The 25,675-nt window shown below is 37.7% G+C and overlaps 1 protein-coding gene across 3 annotated transcripts; it reads right to left on the reverse strand.

Annotated features, from left to right (window-relative positions):
- Window positions 1-373: 373 nt before the first annotated feature.
- Window positions 374-25,573, reverse strand: LOC104600517 (uncharacterized). 3 transcript variants are annotated; one of them, XM_010263496.3, is made up of 13 exons: window positions 25,026-25,573; window positions 22,948-23,100; window positions 22,656-22,868; window positions 22,448-22,537; window positions 15,325-15,441; window positions 10,172-10,441; window positions 8,458-8,614; window positions 7,514-7,591; window positions 6,645-6,745; window positions 6,000-6,170; window positions 2,390-2,464; window positions 1,670-1,777; window positions 374-812 (listed from the first exon to the last, which is right to left on the reverse strand). In XM_010263496.3, the coding sequence occupies exons 1-13, from the start codon at window positions 25,410-25,412 to the stop codon at window positions 471-473; spliced, it is 2,262 nt and encodes a 753-aa protein (XP_010261798.1). In that variant the 5' UTR covers window positions 25,413-25,573; the 3' UTR covers window positions 374-470. The 3 variants fall into 3 exon arrangements, with proteins under 3 accessions (XP_010261798.1, XP_088749131.1, XP_088749129.1); XM_088893005.1 differs by having other exon boundaries at window positions 22,948-23,087; window positions 25,026-25,570; XM_088893003.1 differs by lacking the exon at window positions 10,172-10,441 and having other exon boundaries at window positions 25,026-25,570.
- Between the last annotated feature and the right edge of the window lie 102 nt (window positions 25,574-25,675).

Genomic DNA, 25,675 nt, shown 5'->3' on the forward strand with positions numbered 1-25,675 from the left:
CCCTCCACTCGAAAATTAAACGTTCTCCACTCGGAAAAAGGTATCACTAACCCAAACCATAACTAAACGTTCTCAAGTCGGAAAAAGGTATACTAACCCAGATCATAGATCCTGCTTCTCAGCAAGTTCTGGTCATACATAGGTCATACCATATTTGTATTTATTATTCATTGGAGATGTTCTCTATACATACATTGTGGGATTTGTCTGCGAGGCCGGTGTGAGGAGCGCTGTATGAGCAGACCCATCACATGGATCCCATATGAATCCGAAAAACAAATATATGTTATGTTAGTCGAGAGAAACCACAATCCCCTCATTTTCCCTTCTTCAGAATGGCCTTAAGAGAGAGAGAGAGAGAGAGAGAGAAAAGTGAGCCAAGATGCAACATGCGTATAACCTGAAAGACAGGATATACAAAAGTTACACACATATAAATACATTTTAAGATATATATTTGTCACTCTTCATCATTCATTCCCTGAACAGACGTCTGCACAGCAGTCGGAGCAGGCAAAACATGATATGGCAGTGCAAATCTGAGTAAGAATAATAGAACATTCATTATTCAACCGAGAACAAGCTCGGATGCCGCACATGCAACAACAAGCATGGACCAACTTGCCACAACAACCAGAAGTTGCCTTCACAAAGGTCTCTGCAGATTCCAAGGAATAAGCTTCACCGGATCCGGGAGGGATGTTCTCTTGTGTTGCAGTCAAGTTTCCAAAACTTGTACCCAAGCTCGGCAAAGAATATATCTTGCAGCCTTTCGAGTCCACTAGTTTTGCAAGGTCAATTTCGCCCAACTCCTGATCGTACGGTTTTTAAAGATTTATCAAAAAATAGAAAAGAACCAGAAAGGAAAAGAAAGCTTGGGGGATAAGGATCATAATCAAGTATCTAATAGTAAATATATTAAAAGCAACATGACCCAGATGATCTCTAAACCGTTCACATTTTTAAATCAAGCAGCTATTCTAGGTGTGGTAACAATCTATGTGACGATGAGAAGCAAGAAAGCCAAACCTTAACATGCCTCTTGCAGCCTAGTGGTGATAATGCATTTTCAGCAATAAATGGTATGGAGCAACTTAGAATGAAAAACAGATGGGGATGAAGTAGTGTCGTAAAATTTCGTTACCCGAAAAAGGGCAAAATACAGAGAATTTATCTTGTATTTGGGGCTAGTGAGATTAGGATCCATCCCTCTACTTTCATTTGTTACAAAAAGCTACCCTAACTTTCAGATTCCGATACTCTGCTAGTGTTGAAAATTTTGTACTTATCCAAACTGTCTGAATGCTAATGGCAGGGCAAAATGATCTCGTAAAAACATGCATTGCATGAGTATAAATCTGGAACATATGCAAATTTTGACCCCTGTTCAATTTTGTATCTATTTGTTTGAAACTATAACTTGCACCCCTACATGAAACAAAAATTTGTACCTTTTGTCATATTTGTATTCACTGGCAATGCAAATTTTGCATTGTACAAAGAAGCTAAGCTTAATATTCTAACCATGGCAAATCTTTCTAATGAAGCAAATATATTTTTGTGGCACTTTAGTACTGCATTCTACAAAGAAGCTAAGCTTAATATTCTAACGATGGCAAAGTTTTCTAGTGAAGTAAATATATTCTTGTGGCACTTTAGATGAGCATACCTCTCTCGTCTTAATTGGTTCAGGTGTTTGCTTCACTTTGTCAGTCTGAAGTAAGATCATATGGGTATACTCGGATGGAACACCAGTTTGTAAACTCATCTTTGCAACCTGTGAGATGGAAGGAAATAGCTCAAGCAACTATGACTACTGAAAAGGATATCTCCTAAAAGCCACCTAGCATCAGAACAAAAAAAAAACCTTGTTCATGGGGCAAAACAGTTTAGATCCAATTGCAGACAGAGATACACATTGATCATACTGTTGAAAAGACCAAGTGAACCAGATAAACTGATTGACCCAGCGTCCAAATTGCTAAGGTCTTCAACATAATTTTTTTTTTCCTTTTTTTCGCTTTTGGGAACAGAGATATCACCGAGTGACTTGAGCCAGAATGCCAATCAAACAACCCACGACACTGACCAGGTTGATATTTTAAAACATAGTTAAAAAACAGGTATTGGGACAGCAGGAAGGAAGCATCTAGCCCTATAATAAATGCATGATGCATGGGTGTTTTCCCATCCTCCAAGCAAACCGTCTTACTCCTCTTCAACATCAATCTTTTCTAAGTTTCTCCATGGTAGGAGAGAAGTACTATGTGGCAACAGAATTTTTTTACACTCCAATCTTGCTATTCACTCTAACAAGCGATTCAATTATTTCACAGTATCTTGAATTTTCAGCAAATTGAAAAAAAAAAGAGAAACATTATGATCACACCTTCTCTTCAAGTGTTTTATTTTCTGACAACCATGCTTGAGCTGTGAGTAGATCAATATGTCGCTTTGCAAACACCTGTCCAGAAAGGCAAGAATTGAAAAAATATCCAGATTTATAATTGTCTACATTCAAAGTCTTTTAGGTATGTCCAACTTGGGGGAGGGGGGCACGAAGGCTAATTACGAAGGAGCTTATGTCCACAATTTATTGAGTGCAACCTAAGAGATTTAAAATTGTCAAAGAGGTGGTATGGGTGGTCCACTGATTCTACAATTTACAGTTCCTTTCACAAATTAAAACATGCTTTCCAAGTAACCATTGAAAAAATAGTAATTGTAAAAATTATGACAGAGAGAGAGATTGTAAACAAGACTAAGTCCCTTGCAAATAAAGTAGGAGCATCAACATTGGAACAAAGTTTTCAAGGTGCCGAGGCAAGGCTAGGCAATAGGGGGCGCCTTATCGCCTAGTCACTTAAACAGGCACCTAGGTGGTGGGACTTTTTTGAATAACAACCATAAACCCTGGGGTAATGCCCTAGATTCCATAGCAAACAACATCCATCTTTCACTATTAATTGTTTATAGTCTTCATAAAAATGCATAAACATCATTTAAAACATAGAAAATCAACATATTCATGAAAAAATAGAAGAAAATAAATTTTAGAAGTAAGCAATAACCTTATTTCAATATTCATGAAAGAAGTAAGCTTCTTTCACTATGAATTGTTTCTTCATAAAATTTATAAGCCTCATTTAAACATAAAAAATCAAAATACTCATGAAAAAAATGGAAGAAAGAAATGAAACATATTCAAGAAAAGGAATCGCAGTAAAGAATTGTTAGAGGAAGAAGATGATCAAAATGTATTTGATCAGATAAAATTTCGAGTTCTCCTTGATTAGTTCAGGTTTTGAAGTCTTTGAGGGTTCAAGACACTATACATGTTGATTGAACTCTAACAAATAAGGAAAATAATAAAAAGATACTAGTATTTCAACTCGAATTGATTTTTTTTTTTTGAGAAAATTATAACTTTTATTGCAACAGAAAGGGGAAGGATGTACAAAAGCTTTAGCAAGGTTGTCTGCATACTATTAAGCTCTCAGAAAGGTCTTAGGAGATTTGACTTTTTCTTAAATGAAATCAAAGAGATCTTAGCAAGAGTTATTTGTAGTATTAACACAAGTAAAACCGAATAATTAGTTCAATAATGTTTTCTTTAATATTATAATCTCAAAAGGCTAAAAATACAAAAGTATCCAAGAGCAACCTAGAAAAATAGTATGCTTGTGTTTTATTGGTGGATCAAATGAAAGTGTTGTGGTCATGTAAATGCATCGTTCAACATGTTAGGCTACCCTGGTATTTTTAAATTGTCACAATAAGGTAGTAGATGCCAATAATCAATCTCTGTTTTTTCATGTGTTAGTAGGTTGTTAGTGTGTCATTTGAGGTAGAAACAGGATGCACTCACTAGGGCTATGTGTCATTCTGTGGTCATTTACTGGGAAAACGCTGCCACATCAGCACCACATAGGCATTGGTGTTTATTGTGCATAAAACCAAGGTTCAGAGTATTTCAGAGGGGTCGAATTAAGGCATGTCTACCCCCTGAACCAGGTCAGACCCCGAAACATCCCCTGTAAGGGAGTATCAGGAAATCACCAATACGATACATATCGGCTGATACAGCCCGATGCATACCAAAATTTTGAACCTTGCATGAAACCACAGTTTGGTTTCAATGTTTATCAAATAAACATTAAAAAACAGAAACATTTGGATTTGTGTGCACGAGTCATTGGGGGAACTTCAAATTCTGGTTTCTCCAAATGGGCCCAACTTTTATTGAAATGCAATGCTGACTTGGAGCATTATAAGCTGAGGTGGAAGATAGCTTTATGGGGTGTTACTTGAAACGCCCAACCAAACAACCAAAAACAACAACAAAAAAAAACATTTAAAGTGACGTTTTTCAATAAAATGTTTATCTGAGAAACACCCCATCTATAAACACCCACTGAACAAAACACATACTAGATAATCACCCAGGTTTGGTTGATAGCATGTCGTGTTTTATTGGAGGGTCCAAAGAAAGTGTTGTAGCTACACAAACTTATTGCAAAACATGTTAACTATCATTGTAATTCTTGATTGTCAAAGCAAGGCAATGGACCCTAGAGGCATAATTTTTAAGGCGACAAGGCGAGGCTAGGTGATGGATTTTTTGATAAAATCCATCTCAGTATTGAATGTCACCTAGTTGCCTAGGTTAGGGGTGAGTAGAAAAACCGAAAAACCGAACCAAATAACCAGTTAACCGAACCAGTCGGCTCGATTTCAGTTCGGTGTTTCTAAAAAACCGAAGGTACCAGTTCGATTTCAGTTAACCAATATATAAAATATATATATTCTATATATTATAAATTAATAAATATGCATTATATATATGTAAATATATTTATAATATATGATATATTATTTATTATTTAAAATATAAGATTTTACATATTTATAATTTTTTATTATATATTTATATATATTTTTATAATATATTGTAAAAATTAAAAATCCGACAAACCGAACCAATGGTTAACTGAACCGGTCAACCGGTTAACCGATTGACTTTGGTTTGGTTTCGATTACCGGTTTTCAAAAAAACCGGTAGTACTGGTTCGGTTACAAGAAAAGGCCCACAGTTCGGTTAACCGAACCGTGAGCACCCGTAGCCTTTTTTTTTTGAATAAAAAGCATGAATCCTAGGGTAATTCCTTAGGTTTCACTATTAATTGTCTATAATCTTCACAAAAATTGTATAAGCTTCATTTGAAACATAGAAAATCAACATATTCAAGAAAAAAAATGGAAGAAAGAAAAGAAATGTCAGAAAAATAGAGGGGCTGAGCCTCTATTTTTGTCTTAGGAAAATAAGAAAAGAAAAAAAGTGTGATAAAAGATGATGAAAATAATCAATATGTGTTGATTGGATAAAATTTTGAGTTCTTCCATGCTTATCAGTTCAATTTTTGAAGCCTTTGAGGGTTCAAAGCTATATACATTTTGATTGAACCCTAACAAATGAGAAAAAAAAATAAAAAAAACTGGTATTTTAACTTAAACTGAACAATTTAGTTTAATAATGTATAATTTATTATTATAATCACAAAAAGTTAAGAATATAAAAGTGTTCAAGAATTAATCTCCTAAACAGCTCAACTAAACTAAGCCTTAAACCCAACAATTTGAAGTTGGGTAAAATACTATCCTGCCATAGTGATCAAGAGTCAGGAGTCAACCTTCAACAAGGCCAAAAAATGTGTATCATAAAATTGAAACATACAACACAATAATAACAAATGCTGATAGAGAAAATTAATAAACAAATTAAACATAGTATTGTCTCCTTGTTCTCATCAGCTGCTGATTCAAAGAATTTCAGTGTGAATTAACAAGGGAACCATACTTTCCAAGGAAACCAATATCTACCAGATTGATAGTCATATATATCCCAAACCAGAAGATGGAGAATGAAAAGGGCTCATAGTAAATAAGCATCACTTAAACATAAACCAGTGGTAAGTTAAATTATTAAATGGGAACCTTACTTTGTCAAGAGGGATGTCCTTTGCATTTTGCACCTTCAAATCCATCACAAAACTCCTCATGTCACTCAAAGTACCCCTTAGTTTGACAATGTCAGGAAAGTTCCCTTGGTATCTACCATATATGGTTAATGGGGTTCCAGATAAGAGGTCTTGAAAATGGTAGGGATACACCTACATTTAAAAAATTGAAGAAGAAAAAAAGAAGACTCTATGTCAGAGTTTGAGGCATATCAAAGAAGAAAGGAAATCAAAAGGCTGTGTGAGTTAAATTTAACATTTAACAACATTTTTTAACAATATTAGAAGTGCTTTTCCAAACGTGCATTCATGCATTTTAATCAAAAAGAAAAGATAAAGAAATTAAAAAAAGTGCATGTAGAACAGCTTAAAAATAATTCTTGCACCCTCAAAAGTTGAGTTCTCCAAAATTATAAATGATTTAAGAACCATCCCATTGAGAATGTGGTCAATAAATCGCATCATGATTCACTACAAACCAAGCAGCAACACATGTGGAACAAAGAAGTGAAGAACATACGAAATATGACAGCTTTAGATGATTCACATCTTAACCGGACAATTTAATACAACTGAAAACAGATACTTGTAAAACGTTAAGAAATACCCAAAGAAAAAGACATATACCTCAAGTGCATCAAGGTGTGCCAAACCTTCAATTGTAATGTTTGCAAGAACAGCAGATGAAGCGGAAGTGACCAGTTTTTGCAATCGAAGTTCAATTGAATCTGCACAAATACAAGAATCCTGTTTTAAATTGATGGATTTCCAATAAGATTCCTTATTATCAATAAAATAAATTATTCTATGATGCTATGCAGTAGTAAGATGCACCCTGAATAGGGGTCCAGTTTGGGCCGGGCTCAACCTGAACACCGAACCCAACCAATTTTAAATGGGGTTGTGCTAGGGTTGTATTCAGAACCCAGAAAATACTTGGGTTACCAAATCAGGGTTAAGGCTCCAGTATAACATTTCTTATCAATTGCAAGGTTGATCTGGTCATGTGAGTGACTGATATAGTATTTTTTTATTCAAGTAAATTAATTCTCTTATCATCTTCCTTAACATAAAAATTAAACAAAACGAGGTGTCTCAAGAAAAACACACACACACAATTATTTCAAGGTTTCAGTATATACCATGATATTTTATACTTTACCAAACTTAAACAAATAAGGATCAACACATAAAAGATTTTATTTGAAAAAAAATGTGCAAAAATCTTACAATAGGTCAACATGCAACTTTAAGGATGTTTAGGGCTTCAAATGTGTCTTGATGTCATATGAGTAAATGGATGTAATGTTAGAAAACTTCAGTTTTCTTTCTTTAGAAGTTACAAACAGAAATCCCAAATTGGCCCTCATGCCTTCGACTTTTAAAATTGAAATTTTTGATATACTGGTATATGGTTTAGGACCTGAAATTTGAAGTGGTGTCATTGACCAGCATCACAAGCACATCCATTACTGTTATAGTAGAAAGCTACTGACCTACATCATATGCAGCATCATAAAGACCCCGGCCAATTACCGCAAGCATTTGCAAAAAGTAATGGTTACAGTATGCACCTGGAGAGTTTTGCCAATAAAGAAAAAATCCATTCAGAGAATGTCAGTATAGATGCTTCTATATACTAAAAATAAAAGATAAAGATAAGTAAAAATTGAATATGGACAAAGATTATATGGCACAAGAAACACTGCACTTGCACATGAAAAGAAACTCCTGACAAAACTACGTAAGTATAGCATTTCCTCCAAAAAAGAAACCAAGGCTCAAATTTCCCCATTTCTGAATGCATCTCATGGCTCTGTATGTAAAATAATGACTGTATATATAGTCAATGAATTCAATGATTTCTTTTAAGAAATAACATATACAGAAAGATCAATAGTCTTTAAGTGTTTCATTTTCTTGCATGTTTAGAAAGCAAACCACATAGAGTTCACAACATAGCCTGTACTCAGAATATCATTTGGTATGAACTCCACAAACAGGCAGTCTATTACTGAAAAAAAGTGAAAAACAGTAAACATGGATCACAAAGCTAAAGAATGAAATAAACAAGCTCAAGTTTCAATCAAGCTGCAAGGTGCCAACCAGCTGGTAGGTAAGGTCTCCTGCTGGTCATAGCGGAGACTTTGGATCGAATCCAGCCAGCACCTGGGTTGGGGGGGGTTATGGGCTACCCCCCGTTGTGTAGCCCTTCAAAACATTAAAAAAAAAAAAAAAAAATTTCGATCAAGTAGCAATTCCTTGTTTGCAATGTATAAAGTGTTAAAATACAATCTTTAGCGTAAAGAGTAATATTTTTAAAAGCTCTACCCATCCATATAGTGGAATCTTCCCCAAGACAAGTGCCATGTAAAAGAAAGTACAATTACAATAACAACCTGACAATATGAATTGAAACTTGACCGCAGGAAATTCTTACCTATACCAAATGTGCAAATGCGGGGAGATATGGATCCTCTGTTAGTCAGACTAGTTTTCATAACTTGGCAAATGTGTCTTTCATCCTCAACCGACCCATCAGTAATGAGGAAAACAAGAGGAATTGAACCACTGGTATTGGAAAACATTTTTATTGCCTGAGAAAAGACAAACAAAAAACATGGATATCTCTTTAAATGGATGAATTTGGTAAAAGCATTAACAATCAATAAAGAGAAATAAATATAATATAGTTGCAAGTTTGCACCAACTCCAGATCTGCTGCCCACTAAACACTAATTGTTCCCATATCCCTACACATGGAACAACATTGCCATCTATTGGGAACATCTTCCCATGAATGACAAGGGAGATGTTCCCAATGCACAACTGTAGTGTCCCATGGGTAGGGATGTAGGAAGTGGGTAGCAGATCCGAGCCCGTTTGCATCATGTGCAGAGCACATAAAGGAGGGCATTTCAATCAATCTAAATCATCCACTTGATAGCTTTTAATTTGTTATAAATGGTGAATAAGGTCCAGAAAATTAATAAGTTGCAACCATCCAGAACTTTTGATATTATAGTAGACTAATTGTTGGATGTAAATATTCATAATCATGGGTTTAAGTAGTAAGAAATTAAAAGGACAGCCCAGTTCACGAGGCTCCTGCCAATGTGGGGTCTAGGGAGGAACAGATGTACGCAACCTTACCCCTGCACATACAGAGACGCTGTTTCCAAGATTTGAACCCTGGTCACACAGGTTGCAATGGAGCAACCCAACCGTTGTGCTGCCCTCTTGAAGTAGTAAGAAATTATTCAAGTAATTTAGCAACAGATCCACTAAACAGAATGCAATGGCAAAAAAGCATTGTTTTGAGGAAAGTAAGGTAAACTTTGTTGATAGTGAAATGGAGACATACAATACAACGGGCTCCAAGGACAGGAAGGAGGGCTCACCCACCCCCTCAGGAGGTAGTAAATTATAAGCTCAGACTGTATCCTATATGTCAACATTTAAGGAGTTCAATATTAACAAAAGCATTAGATGATGATGATGATGGATTAGTTGCAATTAGAATCATTATTTAGGATGCAAAATGAGAGTGGCAGTCAAGAAGAAAAACGTCCACAAAATGAGTGATGGCAGAAATGTGTACACTGGGATTATTGAGTTGAAAAACTAGAAAAGGATAGGGTCAGAAATAAAATCATTAAAAGGAACCTAGGAGTAGCTACAATGGACGAAAAAATGAGAGAAAGTAGGCTAAGATGGTATGATCACATGCATAGAAGGCCACCTACAGCACCCATAAGAAGAAACCATCGATTATAAGTTGCAGTGGCCAGAAGGACTAGAACAGGCCAAAAAGGACATGGGTTGAAGTAATAAGAAATTATTTAAGCACTCGTAAAACAGAATGGAATGGAAAAACAAGATTCATGTAGATGACTCCATATAGATGGGATTTGGCTTTAGATGATGATGATTTAAGATGCAAAATAGGTCCAATATTTACATTCTTCATTTATTTGACATGTTGGGTTTCCTTATGAATGCATCCATATAAATTCAAACAACTGTGAAATGTGAATAACTAAAAAAATAAAGGCAAAATGAGCTAAAAGGGGCACAAGCGTAAAAGGAGAAATTCCAATATGCTATCAGAATAGTGGCATAAAAATACTCCAGACCCATCAAGAAGGCAACACCTGATCTAAGGGAGGCAATATGTTTGTATCACCGCCTGCTACAAAATTTATGCTGATCCACTGAAAAGCATTTTCAATTGTTTCCTTGGTTGCCTTTTCCAGTGAAGATGAGAAGAAATACATGTCCTTATTGAAAGCTATGATGCTAAAAGAGTCTTCAGGACTAAACTTGGAGAGGGATGCATATAATCCATTTTTCACACTTTCAAGTGTCCCTCCTCGCATGCTTCCACTTATATCAACAATAAATACAACCTCCTTTCTGAATACCTACCAGATACATATAACGAGATAAGAATAAGTTTAATAAAATCCCATGAAGTGAAAAAATATCTGAAGAATGATTTCAAGTGCTCTAATATCATAATCATCAGCAGGAGAAATTTTCATCCTCCATGAGCCTAACAACAACATGAGATGAAAAGACACAGTAATCTGCATGTTTTATAGTTATTCTCTTCTTCTTTGCTAAACACAACTCAAATACCACACCAGAAAAAGAAGGCCTGGTTTTCAAATACATGTCAACACATATCGAGAGTTGATACATTGGGGATGAAAACTTCCTTCTCTCATAGCTATATTATCAATTCCAATTTACAATATGGAAAGAGAAATTACTGCTGATGAGACAAAATGACTTTTAGACAACTGAATAAGAAAAAGCTTTGGTAATTTTTATAGATATTAAAAAAAAGGTAGAATAAACAATTCAAGAAAATAAGATTTCATTAGTTTTTTTGGGTAGCACATATTATGCATGTCCCAAAATACTGGAGGGACAATAGAATCCACAATAATGTGAACAATAAGACCTAATCCTCTAGCAGTAACATCCAAGGTTTAAAATGTTGATACCGGTGGATATGTTGGTCGCCCAAATATAGGAAACATGTTGGAAATGTCGGAAATATCGTATAGGAATATTGTAGAAATTATAGACATGGTGACTATACACATGATGGAAACATTGTAAAATGTTGATGTCGGTGGAAATGTCGGTCGCCCAAATATAGGAAACATGTTGGAAATGTCAAAAATAGTGTAGAAATTATAGACATGGTGACTATAAACATGATGGAAACATTGTAAAATATGCAAAAATATAGAATGATATTTTATGAAATGATAAAAGCACAGGCACACCTTTCTAAATTATTATCTAGAAACTAAGGTTATATACAAAAGAACATGTTCTGAAGTTGTCCTGTAAACCTTAAGGCTCAATTTGGAAAGAGTACAAATACATACAAAATAATCTATTATACAAATGGTTCTACTAGATCAACCAAATAATCTATTATACAAACAAAAACTAAAATTTAACTTCATATTTGAAATGAATATCAAGCTGGCTAAAAGAGGTAATCAAGCTAAGTAGGCAATGACATTGCTACTCCACATATCTACAATATCAGCACCAACTTATGTTATAATACTATCTCCTGTACTCCACATAGTGTTCACCAGTTCCAATAAAATTTTGTCACTACCCATGGAAATGGAAATATGTCATGGAAACTATCTCTTGTGCTGGTAGTGTTCTCTGGGAATAAGTCGATTCCAGTAAAATTTCGTGTCACTATCCACAAAAATGGAAATATTAGGCTATAGAGAGAAATTTTAAACCATGGTAATATCTTGATATCATGAATAGATCTAGTAACAAATTAACTATTTTGAACAGCTAAAGTGGTATTATGGACAATATCAAAGTTTGAACCAATGTTTTAAAACGTGGAGGCATGACACAAGATGCTCCACTATCTAGAGGCATGAGGCATAGTTTGGAACATAAGAGGCGTAAACCTCCTGAGCACAAGGAGGCACAAGCCTCCTTAAGAGATGGAGGATGAGGAAGCAAGAGGAGGAAGGGGAGGACAAAGGGGATGAATGACCTCATTTTTCTTTATTTTTAATAAAAATCTTTTATATTAAGATGAATGAAGAATGCATAGCACTAGTTGAAGGGGAATCTTCTCTTGTGCTTCTTGAATATGTTACACCTTTTTCCCCTTCAACATGTTTCTTTATGCCAATGGATGTCCAGTAAGAAGTGGGATTTGAAGCGTCTCAAGGAAGATGATGATGGATGGTTACCATCCATCATCAAACTCAATAAAACAAACTCATGTGCCTTGTAATCAATTGGCCCAAGAGGTTGGATCAATAAGTTCACACAATCAATGTTTTGAGAACTTCTTTATTGATCAAAAAAATCAATGTTCTGAGAACTGGAACAGGTATAGAACTGGAAAAGGAAGAGATTCACAGGTCAAAGGCTCGAGTTCAAGCCAAAGGTCAAATTGCAATGACACAAATACTATATCATCATCATCATCATCCATGCCTAATCCCAAGTTCCCAACTATATGGAGTCAACTACATGAATCCTATTTCGCTAATTCGTTCTATTTAAAGTCATCCATGTGAAATTATTAGTGCTTAACATAGTTGTCAAGGCGACACCTAGGCGACAAGGCGCCCTTGGAGGCTCGCCTAGCAGTTTTGTGCACTGGCTTATAAAATACTTTTATATTTTTAATTTTTTGACATTATAATTATAAAATAAACATTATTAAACTAGAATATTGATTTTATGTGTTTATATACTAATTTCTTTTTATTATTTTCTTATTTTCTTTGGGTTTAATCAATGCAACATTGCTAACTGCTGTATTGAACCCATGGTTCATAGTATTGATACACCTCTGTGTATTAAGCATAGGTGTATCGGTACTTATAACGATACTCCCCCTATTTTTTTATTTCTTTGGTTTTTAATTTCACTTTTAAATATATATTATTTAAAAAAATAGGTCCCCCAAAAGCACCTCTAAACAGGTATTAGGACCCCAAAGATACAATATAATACACCCGATATGGGGTGTATCGTATCGAAATTTTGATCATTGATTGAACCCTTAAAAATTTCAAAACCTGAACCTATAAGCAGAGGAAGAACTTAAAATTTTGTCTAATCAACACATTTTCTTCTTCCACCTTTTCTTTTCTTCTTTCCTATAACAAAAGTAGGGGTGCAGCCCCTATATTTTTTTTAATTTTCTTTACTTTGTTCTTTTTCTTCTCATAAAATGTTGATTTTCTAGACTTAAACATGAAACTCATACTTTTCTTATGAAAATTATGAATAATTATTAAGGAAAGATGGTTATGGAACCTAGGGAACTACCCAAGGATATATGGTTTTACTTAAAAAAATTCATTGCCTAGGCGTCACCTAGGCGACTAGGCGCCCCCTTGTCGCCTAGGCTCGCCTTGGCGCCTTGAAAACTATAACTGCTTAAATCATTTCTTATTACTTCTTAAATCATTATTACTTAATGTTTAAAGCAAATGACCAGGGTTCAAGCCTCTTAACTCACATTTTCTTCAAAGTGATTCTACTGTCCAACGAAATGTAGTCATTTTTCCAAGAGGCCAATCTCTTTTCTAACTTCTCAATAACCAGGCACCAAAATCTGCTTTCCCTGGGGTTTGCCCCTAATAGAAGTCCTAGGTAGGTCATAGGCCAGGTAAAAATAGAATATTCTAATCATTCTACAATAGCCTTCACCTCTCCACTTTCCAAATTTACACCTACCACGCTACTTTTTTCAAGATTGACTCTCAAATTGGAAATCATTTCAAATATTTCCACCAACAACTTTAAATTTCTAACCTCAAGGCCTCGTCAATGAAATCCTTGAGCTAAAAAATAGTCTCACCTCCTACAAGAGATTTAACTCACTAAAAAGAATTTTTTGCTTCAATGCAATGCATAAAATTGTAAGTAGATTCTTTTGTTGTTTTGTGTGATTTTTTTGCTTCATTTAGGAAAAAATAATGCAAAAATCATTTAAAAAGACAAAAGGAAGCAATTGTCTTGATTATTGTTTTAAGTTGACCACTAGGTACAAATGTTGGAAGTATTTAGACAGGTCATAGTAGTTCAACTATCATAAGATGCCTCCACCATTATTAGATCCTCTTACAAAAGGAAAACAGGAAATTTCCTTTGGATATCCCCCAAATGTTTCGGTATGTAACAAAGATGTATTAAAACTAAAGGATTTGCACTCTCGGTCACTATGGATTGTTAGAATAGGTATTGTAGGAGACTCCCATATTGTTATATGATGAATGATAGGTCATAGGTGCACAATTGCATATAGGCCATGGAAGAGTCTGTCATCAAATTAAAGAAAAAAAAATCTTTGATTGAACCCATAGTTTTATTAGAATCTTAAATCAGCCAATGCTTTAGCACATAATCTTGCATGAGGAATCTCAAGTGAGCTTTGTAGAGTTGAGCTAGATTTTTGTACATTTTTATTTAGAGGATCCAATTTGGGGTGTTGGGCATCATTTTCCACTTACATCTTAATACAATGTTTTTTGGATTCCTAGATATAAATACAAATTCTTCTCGTAGGATCATCTAAATGACCTTCAAATCTTTGACATGGAAGCATGATGGGGGGGGGGGGCAAATGAGACTCATTCATTCCAATGTCCACTCATCAACCTCTATTACCCAAAACTTCATGTTAGTTTGAGCATCTTCTTAAAATACAAAGGACATCTAGTATCACTAAGGCTCAGTTTGGAAGTACAAATACAAATATGTACAGTACAAATATATACAAAATGTAAGGATTTGTACTCTACATATTTGCATTTGTGTTCCTTCCAAACTAAGCCTAAGGGAAAATTCAATACAAGATGGGTTATAGGGATGACATGCAGTGAGAAAGTCAACATGTGGCCAATCTCAAAGTTCCCTGTCAGATAGATAATTTAGATGCAAAATGACACCATTAGATGGAAAAAAAAATGTAAGCCCATCTACAGAAGTGCCTTGTTCACTGACTTATGCTACCTTTTTCCCTAGATGAAAGCATAAAAATTCTGAGATGTACTAGAAAGTATTGATAAAGTTTTTTGGACAGTTTTATCACTAAGTGGCAAAGTTGTAACTAAAATAAATATGATACATTGTAGAACACAAGCTAGGTAGTTTTCAAAACCAAACTTCAGCTTTATGGGTTAATACATAGATAAACAAACTAAAAAGGAGATTCAAATTCAGGCGATTATCAATGAGAAAAAGATTCATAAAACATATTCAAGCAATAGACCATTGTAAAAACCTTTGTACTCTGATTATTTCCTGAGAAAAGGTAAAGGCAGAACATCTCTCTTTGATCAAAATCATGCACAGAAGGAGACTGCGAGAGAAAGGAACCACATATTTCAATTGAACAAACCTGCAGCAACAAAGATATAATTAAAGACAATTAGTTGGATCCACATATGGATTAAATGAATAAAATTCTACTGCAACATTTCTACACAGTTCTAGTATCACTAGAACGTATACATCTAAAATCCATATAATCAAAAAAAGAGTGAGTTGCTAGGTGACAGATGTCATGGAAACTTGAACTAATTCACTAAACTGTAGATGGAGGATCCCTCCCTACCATTCTTTTCAAAATTTCTCTGCAGGAGAAATCTCTGCTATAATTTCTTCAATAGCATGGTGAACAACAACCTTCCTATGAACTCTTGGCAGGTGTTAAAAATGGTGGAATGTTGTGAAAAAGCAAAACGTGAAGAGAACTACGGTAATACTAGGGTTTAAAGCCAGCATTTGGGGTTTGGAAATTGGAATAGGTCCATGGAATGGTTTAGGGTTAGTAAGGAAGGTTAGGAATTCAAAGAGTGGGTTCTAGAGAGAAAAGTTGTGTAAAAAATCTTGCATACACTGAAGGGTGAGAAAGGAAAGAATAAAGAATTTTAGTTATGGGAGAACGCAAAGCCATGGACAACAAGTCTTGGAGAAAAAAAGCAGTGATAGGAGCGAAGACGTTTGATCTGTAGTTTCAAGCAGGTGATCAGGACCTAATAGAGGTAACGGAAAGGAGTGGAGAAGCCTGGACGAGGCTGACTTTAACCCTTGAAGAAGTGAAATGGTGGAGAAAATTCATTCAAGAAGCCCTTAGAAACCCGAATCGACCTCCAAAAGACAAAAAGGGCAGAGTCCTCATCCTTCAATTACAAGAGAACAAATGGGGAAGGTTCATCCGACTGAGCAGTCTGGAAAAAAACCTTAAGTGGAAAAACATATGCCTACCAGAAGAACCCTACAGTGGAGGTTGAAAAATTTTCGAGAGGGTTCTAACCGTTCTTTCTCCCCCAAAAGAGAACTCCGCTCCTCCGAATCTCCATGCGAGATGCTTTCCCCAGCTCGAGAAAAAGAGCAAGGTTCTAAAGGTAGGAGGATCTTCCTTCATCTCTGTGTTTCATCAAGACAAACCTTTCGGCAAGTGGAAGCAAGCCTTTATTAAACCGGGATCTCTTTCTTGGAGGGAAGTGGAACTTGGACTATCAGCAAACCTTCATACCCAGGAACTCGTAAGCCTACACCAGATTGACTCCAACAGAGCGGTGGGGTTCGCTCCCTCAGAGGAGCTAGTCCTAAGGTGGGTTAAACTGAAGAAAACACTCCTGTATGGAAATCCAGTCTTCCTAGACCGCTGGGTTCCCATGAGTAACGCCATTCCAGAGCACTTAGCTTTCAGTGGATGGATAAAAATCCACGGCCTGCCGTTTCACCTCTAGATGGAGGAGATTTTTTCACTGGTCGGAAGCTTGTGTGGTGGCCTAGAGGAGATCGACAGCAAAACGAAAGACATTTCCGCCCTAAGTTTTGCCCGCATAAAGGTAAGGAGTCGCGGCATTCACTTGATCCCCCGCTCCATACCTCTGGCTACAGCGAAATGTCTAGTTCTACCTCTCTGTCGAAGTGGAGAAGACAACCGAGTCACCTGCACAACCCGCTGAGTCAACTCATTTCCATCACCCCACAACTGGACTAGAAGCTACTGCAAGCGAGAGACCCATTTCAAGAAAGTTTCGAAGTTCAGAAGAAAGGAAGATGCTAGAGAGTTTTTTTTGGAGAAGCCTAATTTATTTCCCAAAAAGAGAACTCAAAGAGAAGCCAGAAAAGCAAGGCGGGCCAAGCCCCTTTTGGCAACTCAGCTCAAATTTCAAATTGTATTCAAAAAGTGGGTCGCCCTTCTAACAGGCCCCACAAGCTGAAGGACTTAAAATCTTTACAAGACCTGGGCCGAAACCGTCCAAAAGCCCACTTGACGGTTCTGAAAGTAGACCCCCACAGCCCAAGCCCACCTGAGACTCCAAATTTCCTAACTGAACCAATTCCAGAAACACCTCCCAGCTGAGGAAGACACAGCGGGAAAATCTACAGGCCTCCCTCTTCACCAGAAAATTCAAGTTCTTCCTCTCCCTTCGAGACAGATGGAACTGACACAGATGAAGATTTGAGCTCTTACGCGACGGAGACCGAACTAGACCCCAAAGAGGTGGCTCTCTTGAGGGCCAAAGATCTGTTCACTGGGAAGGAAGCTTGGGGAAGCGTAGAAATTCTCGAGCACACTCATCTTGTAAACCCTGAGTACGGGATTGACTGCGAGTCTGCAAGCTTAGAAAGAGATCGAGGATGAGAACCACACACCTACCCCAGAGTTTCCCCCCCTCCCTTTCCTCTTCTTTGCCTGAATTGTTTTCTGTTTCGTCTTCCACTCTCGAATCTCACCTAAATTCTCCTCACTGTCTTTCAGGTTTGGACGGAGAGCACTCCCAACCGATATTTAACCCACACTATCAAGAAGAGATGATCAACGGGCAAAACAATGCGGACAAACACAAAAGGGATGTTAACCTTGGAAAAGATGTTATTGAGACAGCTGAAAAGTTGGGGTTAATTGAAGAAAAGGGAACCTTACACATACAGGCTCCGAAAAAGGGGGAAAATTGGACCTCAGAAGGTAGAGTTCGTGAAGAGTGGCAAGCAGATTTCTAAAAGGGAGCTAAAGGGACTTCAATGGGGATTGAAAGATCAAAAGACAACAAAGCCTAGGGCGGATAAGGGGAAATCAGTGATCGGAGCTCAATGAAATTGTTAAGTTGGAACGTTAGAGGGTTGGGAGGCCAAATAAAAAGAAGTTTGGTAAAAGAATCACTGAGAAGAGAAAACCCAGATATAGTCATTCGCCGAGAAACAAAAAAAGAAGAAGTGGACAGGAAGCTTCTGAGAGCAATTTGGGGGATTCGTGGAAAGAAATGGGTTGATCTTCCTGCTGTAGGCACTTCAGGGGGAATTATCATTGCTTGGAATGAAGAGGAGGTCTCGGACACTGAAATTGACAAAAGAGAGTTCTCAATCTCAGTTCTTTTCACCAATAACAATGATGGCTTTAACTGGATTTTGACTGGAGTATACGGACCAAACGCTCCCGCAGGTAGGCAAAGACTCTGGGAAGAGTTGGATGCTCTACATGAATTTGAGGATATCCCTTGGGAAGTAGGAGGAGACTTTAATGTCACAAGATTCTCTCAAGAAAACTCCAACAGAAGAAAAGTAACTAGAAGCACGAGGGACTTCTCCAGTTTTATCTCAAGACATAACCTTTGCAATCTCCCCTTCCACAATGGCCAGTTCACTTGGTCAAATCTGCAAGAAAACCCAACAAGCTGCAAACTAGACAGGTTTCTGGTAACTTCAGATTGTATGGAAAAATTCCCAAATCTCCTCCAAGAAATCAGACCTTGCTGCATCTCAGATCATTGGCCTCTAGTCCTGAGAACAGATACGGTCAAGAAAGGTAAACCCCCCTTTAGACTGGAGAAAATGTGGACATTACATAAAGACTTTCACAAAAAGATAGCTTCCTAGTGGGAGGAATGTAGAGATGAAGGCTGGGCTGGGCATTGATTGCTGCAAAAGTTGAAATTCCTGAAAAGAAAACTGAAAGCTTGGGGGAAAAAATAATTTAAATCATTTGCAGAGGAAAAAAGTGCCATCCTTTTGGAGTTGGAAGATCTGGATAACAGGGAACAATCAAGAGTTCTGGACAAAGATGGAAGAAGGAGGAGAGATGATTTAAGGAATCTTTGGGAAAAGGTAATCAGAAAAGAAGAAATCTTCTGAATGGCAAAAGTCAAGAGTCAAATGGTTAAAGGAAGGTGACAATAACACAAAATTCTTCCACAGCTACGCGATGGGAAGGCGTAGAAAGAACCTTATCTCAAAAATCAAGGTGGACCAGAGGAAATGGAAGATGCTGAAGAAATCACACAAGCATTTCTTAACCACTTCAAAAATCTCTACTCCAAGGGAAGTGGTAGGAAGTTGTATTTAAGAAATTGGGAAGGACCAACTCTAGCAGAAGATAAGAGAGAATGGCTCGAAAGGGATTTTGAGGAGCAAGAAATAAGAGAAGCAGTTTTCGAGATGGATGGTGATAGAGCCCCCAGACCCAATGGCTTCCCCATCTTCTTTTTTCAAATATGCTGGGAAATTGTAAGAATGGATCTTATGGAGGTCTTTAAGGAATTCCACTCCACGGCAGTTATAAACAAAGGACATAACTCTACATTTATCTACCTAATCCCAAAGAAAAATGGTGTCATGGAAGTGAAAGACTTCAGACCAATAAGTCTAGTAGGGAGTGTGTACAAAATCCTGGCAAAGGTCCTAGCAAAAAGAATCAGAGAGGTCCTAAAAGAGCTGGTCTCTCCAAATCAGTTTGCATTCATGAAAGGAAGACAAATTGTAGACAGCATCCTAATTGCAAATGAAGTTATTGAAGATAGAAGAAAGAGTGGAAGGAAGGGCCTTCTTGTGAAGCTAGATCTGGAAAAAGCTTACGACAAAGTAGATTGGGACTGCTTTCTCCAAATTCTGAAACTGAGGGGTTTTGGAACAAAGTGGCTACAGTGGATGAAAAGCTGTATAAGTTCAACCTGGTTCTCGATCTTGATCAATGGAGAGCCCAAAGGTTAATTTAAAGCAAGTAGGGGTCTCCGACAGGGCTGTCCCCTCTCCCCTTTCCTTTTCACTTTGGTAATGGATATCTTTAGCCAGCTCATGGAAAAAGCCAAAAGCCTAAACTTAGTAAAGGGGTTTGAGGTAGGAAGAGATGCCATAAATATCTCCCACCTCCTATTTGCAGATGATGCCATTCTGTTCCTAGAAGCAGATTTGGAGAACATCAGAAGTATGAAAAGAGTGCTTCAATGCTTTGAATTAGTCTCCGGGCTGAAGGTTAATTACTCAAAGAGCAGCCTAGCAACTATAAACCAAATTGAAGATTCTCTTCTGGGAAGTTTCAAGGAAACACTGAATTGCCGAGTGGGAAACTTCCCCCTTTCTTATTTGGGATTGCCCCTTGGTGGGAATCCAAAATGTCCAAACTTTTGGGAGCCAGTGGTGGAAAAATGTGAAAAGAAATTAGCTACTTGGAAACGTTGCTATCTCTCAAAAGGAGGCGGATTTACCCTCATAAAGGCTTCTCTTGCAAACATGCCTGTCTATTTCCTTTCAGTATTTCAGATCCCAACCAAAATCAGATCACAGATCAAGAAGCTCCAAAGAGACTTCCTATGGGAAGGTGGAGATGATAGAAAAAGGCATCTAGTAAATTGGAGTCAGGTTTGCAAGCCAAAAGAGGCTGGAGGGTTGGGAATCAAACACCTAAAAAAGAAGAACAATGCCCTACTCGGAAAATGGCTGTGGAGATTCCCCATTGAATTAAACTCCCTAATGGGCAGTTATCATCACCAGCAAGTATGGGTTAAATGCCAACGGTTGGGACTGCAATCTCCGCTCAAACTGGCTAATCTCCTCAGCCCCTTGGAAAGGTATCACCTCCATTCATAAGCTCTTCTTTTCTTTCACAAGGTTTAGGGTGGGTAATGGAAATAGAATAAAATTCTGGACTGATTTGTGGTGGAGTGATTCCACCTTGGCAAACTCCTATCCTAGGATTTACAGCCTTACCTTAAACAAAGATGCAACCATTTCTCAGTGCCTCCCCTATTCCTCCAATGAAAGCAACATTAACTTGAGCCTCAAAAGACCCTTAAGGGAACCGGAGATAAGCAAGTTAGCTGACCTCCTCCTCTCCCTCAAAGAAGTTTACATTTCCCCAAACTCTCAAGATTCCCGAATCTAGAAACCACACCCAGGAGGTGAGTTCTCATCTAAAACTTTTTTCGAAGCTCGGGTAGCAGAAAACCGAGACTGTGGCTTCCCCTTCAAGAAAATTTGGTGCAAGCTTGTCCCCTCAAGAGTGAGTTTCTTCGTATGGGAGGCGTGTCTGAATCGAGTTAGCACTTGTGAGTTACTTCAGAAGAAGAACCTTGGAAGGCTTTATATCTCCCCCCATGTTTGTATCCTTTGTCTTTGTGAGGGTGAGACAGCTGATCACCTCTTCATACACTGCCAGGTAACCAGAAACATCTGAAACTACTTCCTTCAGCTAGCTGGGTATAATTGGGTGGCTCCCAATCACCTTCAGGATTGGATTTCTCAATGGCATGGAAGAGGCCTGAGCAAGAGAGGGAAGGCTTACTGGCTGATAGTGCTTCAAGCAGTACTCTGGGAATCTGGGAGGAAAAGGCAAAATCTAAGGGTGAGCTGCTCGATGACATTGTTTATCACTGTAATCAGTGGGCTTCCAGCTCAAAGGAGTTCAAAGGAGGCAATATCAACGACCTCAACAGGAATGTGGTCCACTTTCTGCACTCCTCCCCATACACTCCTCACACCCCTAGAGTCCCCTCAACAAGAAGGGCAAGAACTTGGACTCTAAATTTTGATGGAAGTGCCCTGGGTAACCCTGGAGTTGCCGGTATAGGGGGAATCCTAAGAGATGAAAATGGACTCGTTTTCTGGGTTTACAGTGGACCGATTGGATTAGCTGACTCCACAAAGGCTGAAGTATTAGCAGCTCTAACAGGGATTCGCCTAATCAGCAAACTGGGTATTCAGAACTTCTCCATCGAAGGCGACTCAGCAAACACCATAAAATGGTTAGGACAACAGGAAGCTGGACCGTGGAGACTTAGTCACTTCTTATCAGAGCAAGAGATCTATTGGCTCTTATGAATGCTTCTCTGTACTGGATTCCAAGGGAGTTAAATGCTACTGCAGATGGTTTAGCAAAACTAGGTGCTAATCTGGAGTCCTTGCATTGTGACAAATTTTCTCTTGTATAACTCTCAGGGGTCTGTCCCCTGTTATGAATCTGTACACCTCCTTGTGTACCTCTTTCTCTTTTTAATGAAATCAGTTAATTTTTCTCAAAAAAAAAAACATATAATCACTTCTGGACTTGTAGTGACACCTACAAAGAATTAAAATGAAAAACACATAGAAACAAAACCTAAAGTTCAACATTTTACCTCATACGAAAACATAAAGTCAGTGCTTGACCATGAAAGAACATCTGCTTCATATGAAAAACCTAATTTCCCTGCTTGATGCCTTATTTCCTGGAATAACCCCCCCCCCCCAAAAAAAAAGAAAAGAAAAGAAAAGAAAGACTTCAGTTGATGTGTGTATGGAAAATTGTTCTTTAAGTCCAACTAGGAATTCTAGTAAAAAACAAACCTGCAAAGGATGACTAGATGACTTGCATAAAACTTCTTTCCCAGTACCAGCATTTACACTTAAGTGTATCTTTTCTCTTTTGGGAAGCTTCTTTCCAACAGGAGTGACATATTCGGGAAAGCTAAATGGTAGAGTGAAAGAGAACTGACCATTTTTGCATGATAATTTCTGAGACCAACTGGCTTTCACAGACAGGTTGAACCCTCCATCAACCTTGAAAAGAATGAAGCAATTAGATACCTTCAATGGATCTGAAATCAAAATTAATTATAGTATCAAGATATCGAATTACCTCTGGAATGGTCATGGTAAAAATTTGGGGTTTCAAAAAGCCTCCATCCTTCACTTTAGCGGCTTTTGCAGTATCTTCTTTTTCTTCTGTGGTAATCAACCGCGTGCAATATGATCTTCTGATGACATCGACTTCAACACCTAGAATTGAACCCTGTTAGCCACATCATGTTTTGCTTGAGAACAAGAATAAGTAAATGCCAAGATTTAAAAAATAAAACTAACTAAATAGATGATGAAAATTATTATATAATGCAAGGAAAAGGTTAATAAACTATTTCTATTACAAAAACATGAACAGATGTCATATCTTTCATTATCATTTGATAGGCCCTAACTGGTCCATCTCAACCAGCAACCTAGCTTTTAAGTTTGAATGCAAACTGGATAAAATCAATCATCCACAGAAACAAAAAAAAAAAAGCAACCAATGTGATATTCGCCAAAACCAACCAGTTGCCGACTATGGCAGAAGGCAAAAAGAAATTATTGCAAAAGTAAAAATAATAAAGATATATATAACTCAAGGTGGAGACAATGCACCCCAGATAATGCATTTGGAGGCTAAATGTCTCTAAGACAATACTCAATTTGGAGAATAAAAGGAAAAACTCTAGGATTATCTGAAGAATAAAATCAGATAAAGAAATGGAGTTTATCTAATAATCTAATTGGTGTATATTTATGACTCATAGGAACCAGATTGATCATCCATTCTAGCAAGTAATATTTATCAATGGTATAGTTAGCATTTCACTTCTTGGCTTTTTGGTTTAAAACCTGGATTTTGCATTACTTTGACTGACAGTTGGAAGAATTGTAGGTGCAGAACCCCAACAAGTTAGTTATGTAGTCCATGAATGGCTCTGTACATGATCACTTAGCTCTTCAATCTTCCCTAACCAAAGAAGTAATATATCCAGATCCTTTCTAATCACAAGTTGCTGAAAGAGGGTTTATTTTAACTGATAGACAGCCAACAAATACAGAGGTATGGAAAGGATATTAAGGCTTCTAGAAGATGATCTCAAGGCATCAAGGGTTTATTAGCCTTCAAACTCCTGATTTAAGGACTTCAAATGGGGATGTTTAACATCACCATCAGCTTCGATGAGTAAAACACCATCCCCCATTTTTGTGCTGTCTCTTACCAATAACTCTTCTTTTGTAGCATGGACAATGCAACAAGTGACATTGACACTCTGCAACAGCCTACTCGGTACTCACGGTAAAGTGAATGAAAGTTAACAGTATCTTCAACAAAAATGGTTCGCCATTCATGACCGACTCACTTGAGTCTAACCAACTTTAGAGTATTACCATAACTAAAGCAATTTATTGAGATCTTAAGAACACTGGTAATGCCCTCACTGTCAGAGTGTGGCTGAGAAATTTCTCTCTCCATTATCACATTTTGGGTACTACAGACCCCTTGAGTTGCAGGCTGTGGGATGAACCTCTTGACAGGTTGCAATGTCAATCTTGGAAGCTGACTGCGATAAAAGCTACACAAACACACTTTCCCCTCTTAAGCTTCTGCAAGGCAGAAACTACTTGGCTACATGGCTACCTCTCCCTTTTTGCAAGTCCCCATCACATGTCACCGATCGAATCAGTGTAGACTTTTAGTCGAACCCCTTTCTATAATCAGAAGCTTCATTGGATTTTCCATCATCTGAAATATTCAAGACCCTACCCACTCTACCGCAATGATGGTTGGATGTTGGCTCTAGTTCACTGGCAGCATCATGCTACCCTATTCCTGCAGTGTCTCCCTCTGAAGATTCGTTTCCTCACTTGAGTCTTGTGACAAGAACATATAAACCAAGAGAGGAAGATTGTCGACTTGGAGGATTTGAGTACTGGATATATAACAATGAAGTTTGAGTGCGCATTCCTAAAAACTCCATTTAAAAGTGGTTTGACTGAATACAGAGCAATTAACCGGGAATTTCAAATGGATATAAGTTTGATGTAACATTTGACAAACGTTGTAGACTTATAGTAGAAACAAAGAAAAGATGAATAAATCGAGAAATTGGAAAGTTACGTTTTCTTATCAAAGAATTTCTAAGGTACCTGCTCGCTCATTGGGATCGCAAGGCGGCAATCACAGCTCCGGCTTCCCTTAACACAATGAACACGCCACGATCCGTTAACCGTAACGAACGCGGTATCCAAATAGCAGTCCACCTCCACAGAAATTGCATTCATCTGAAGTGGAATCAATGCCGGCGGATCACACCGGCCGTGAACATGAGGCTGGTAGCTCGGAATATCCGGATTATCAACAATTGCAGGATCAGAGATCACCGCGTAAAGCATCGGAGAAGTCGGAAGAAGCGTGTGGGAAGATTTCTCCATTGCAACCGGCCTTGGAGGCGAAACGGAACGATCGTTTCCAAAGTATATTCGCTTTGCGAGCTTCAAGCCATCTTCGACAGATTTCACGAATTGTTGAGCCATTCTATTGAGAGAGAAACGGCAAAGGCTCGCTGGATACGATTAGTCTTAGTATTGCCGGAGGCCGAAGGAGAAGAGAGTCCGGAAGAGCTGCGAGGAGGCGAAACGAAATTAAGACAAATTTTCGGAATACCTCTGGACTCTGGTTTCCGTTTCGCGTCACCGACGCTAGGTTTTTTGAATTAATATAAAGAAAGAGAGCGACGTCGGGAAAGCACATTTCTCGTTACTCTCGAACGTCCTCGTGAACGAGGCGTTGTAGTGTA

Source organism: Nelumbo nucifera, chromosome 8 (genome assembly GCF_055504915.1).
Source record: "Nelumbo nucifera cultivar China Antique chromosome 8, China Antique-T2T, whole genome shotgun sequence".
NCBI classification, from domain to species: domain Eukaryota; kingdom Viridiplantae; phylum Streptophyta; class Magnoliopsida; order Proteales; family Nelumbonaceae; genus Nelumbo; species Nelumbo nucifera.

Excerpts from the sequence above, each read along its gene's own strand:
- LOC104600517 (XM_010263496.3), bottom strand. The coding sequence starts at position 25,412 with ATGGCTCAACAATTCGTGAAATCTGTCGAAGATGGCTTGAAGCTCGCA. Across the intron at positions 10,442-15,324 it reads GAAATAATCAGAGTACAAAG|GTATTCAGAAAGGAGGTTGT; the intron begins GTTTTTACAATG and ends TGTATCTGGTAG. Across the intron at positions 8,615-10,171 it reads TATTGCCTCCCTTAGATCAG|GCAATAAAAATGTTTTCCAA; the intron begins GTGTTGCCTTCT and ends GTCTTTTCTCAG.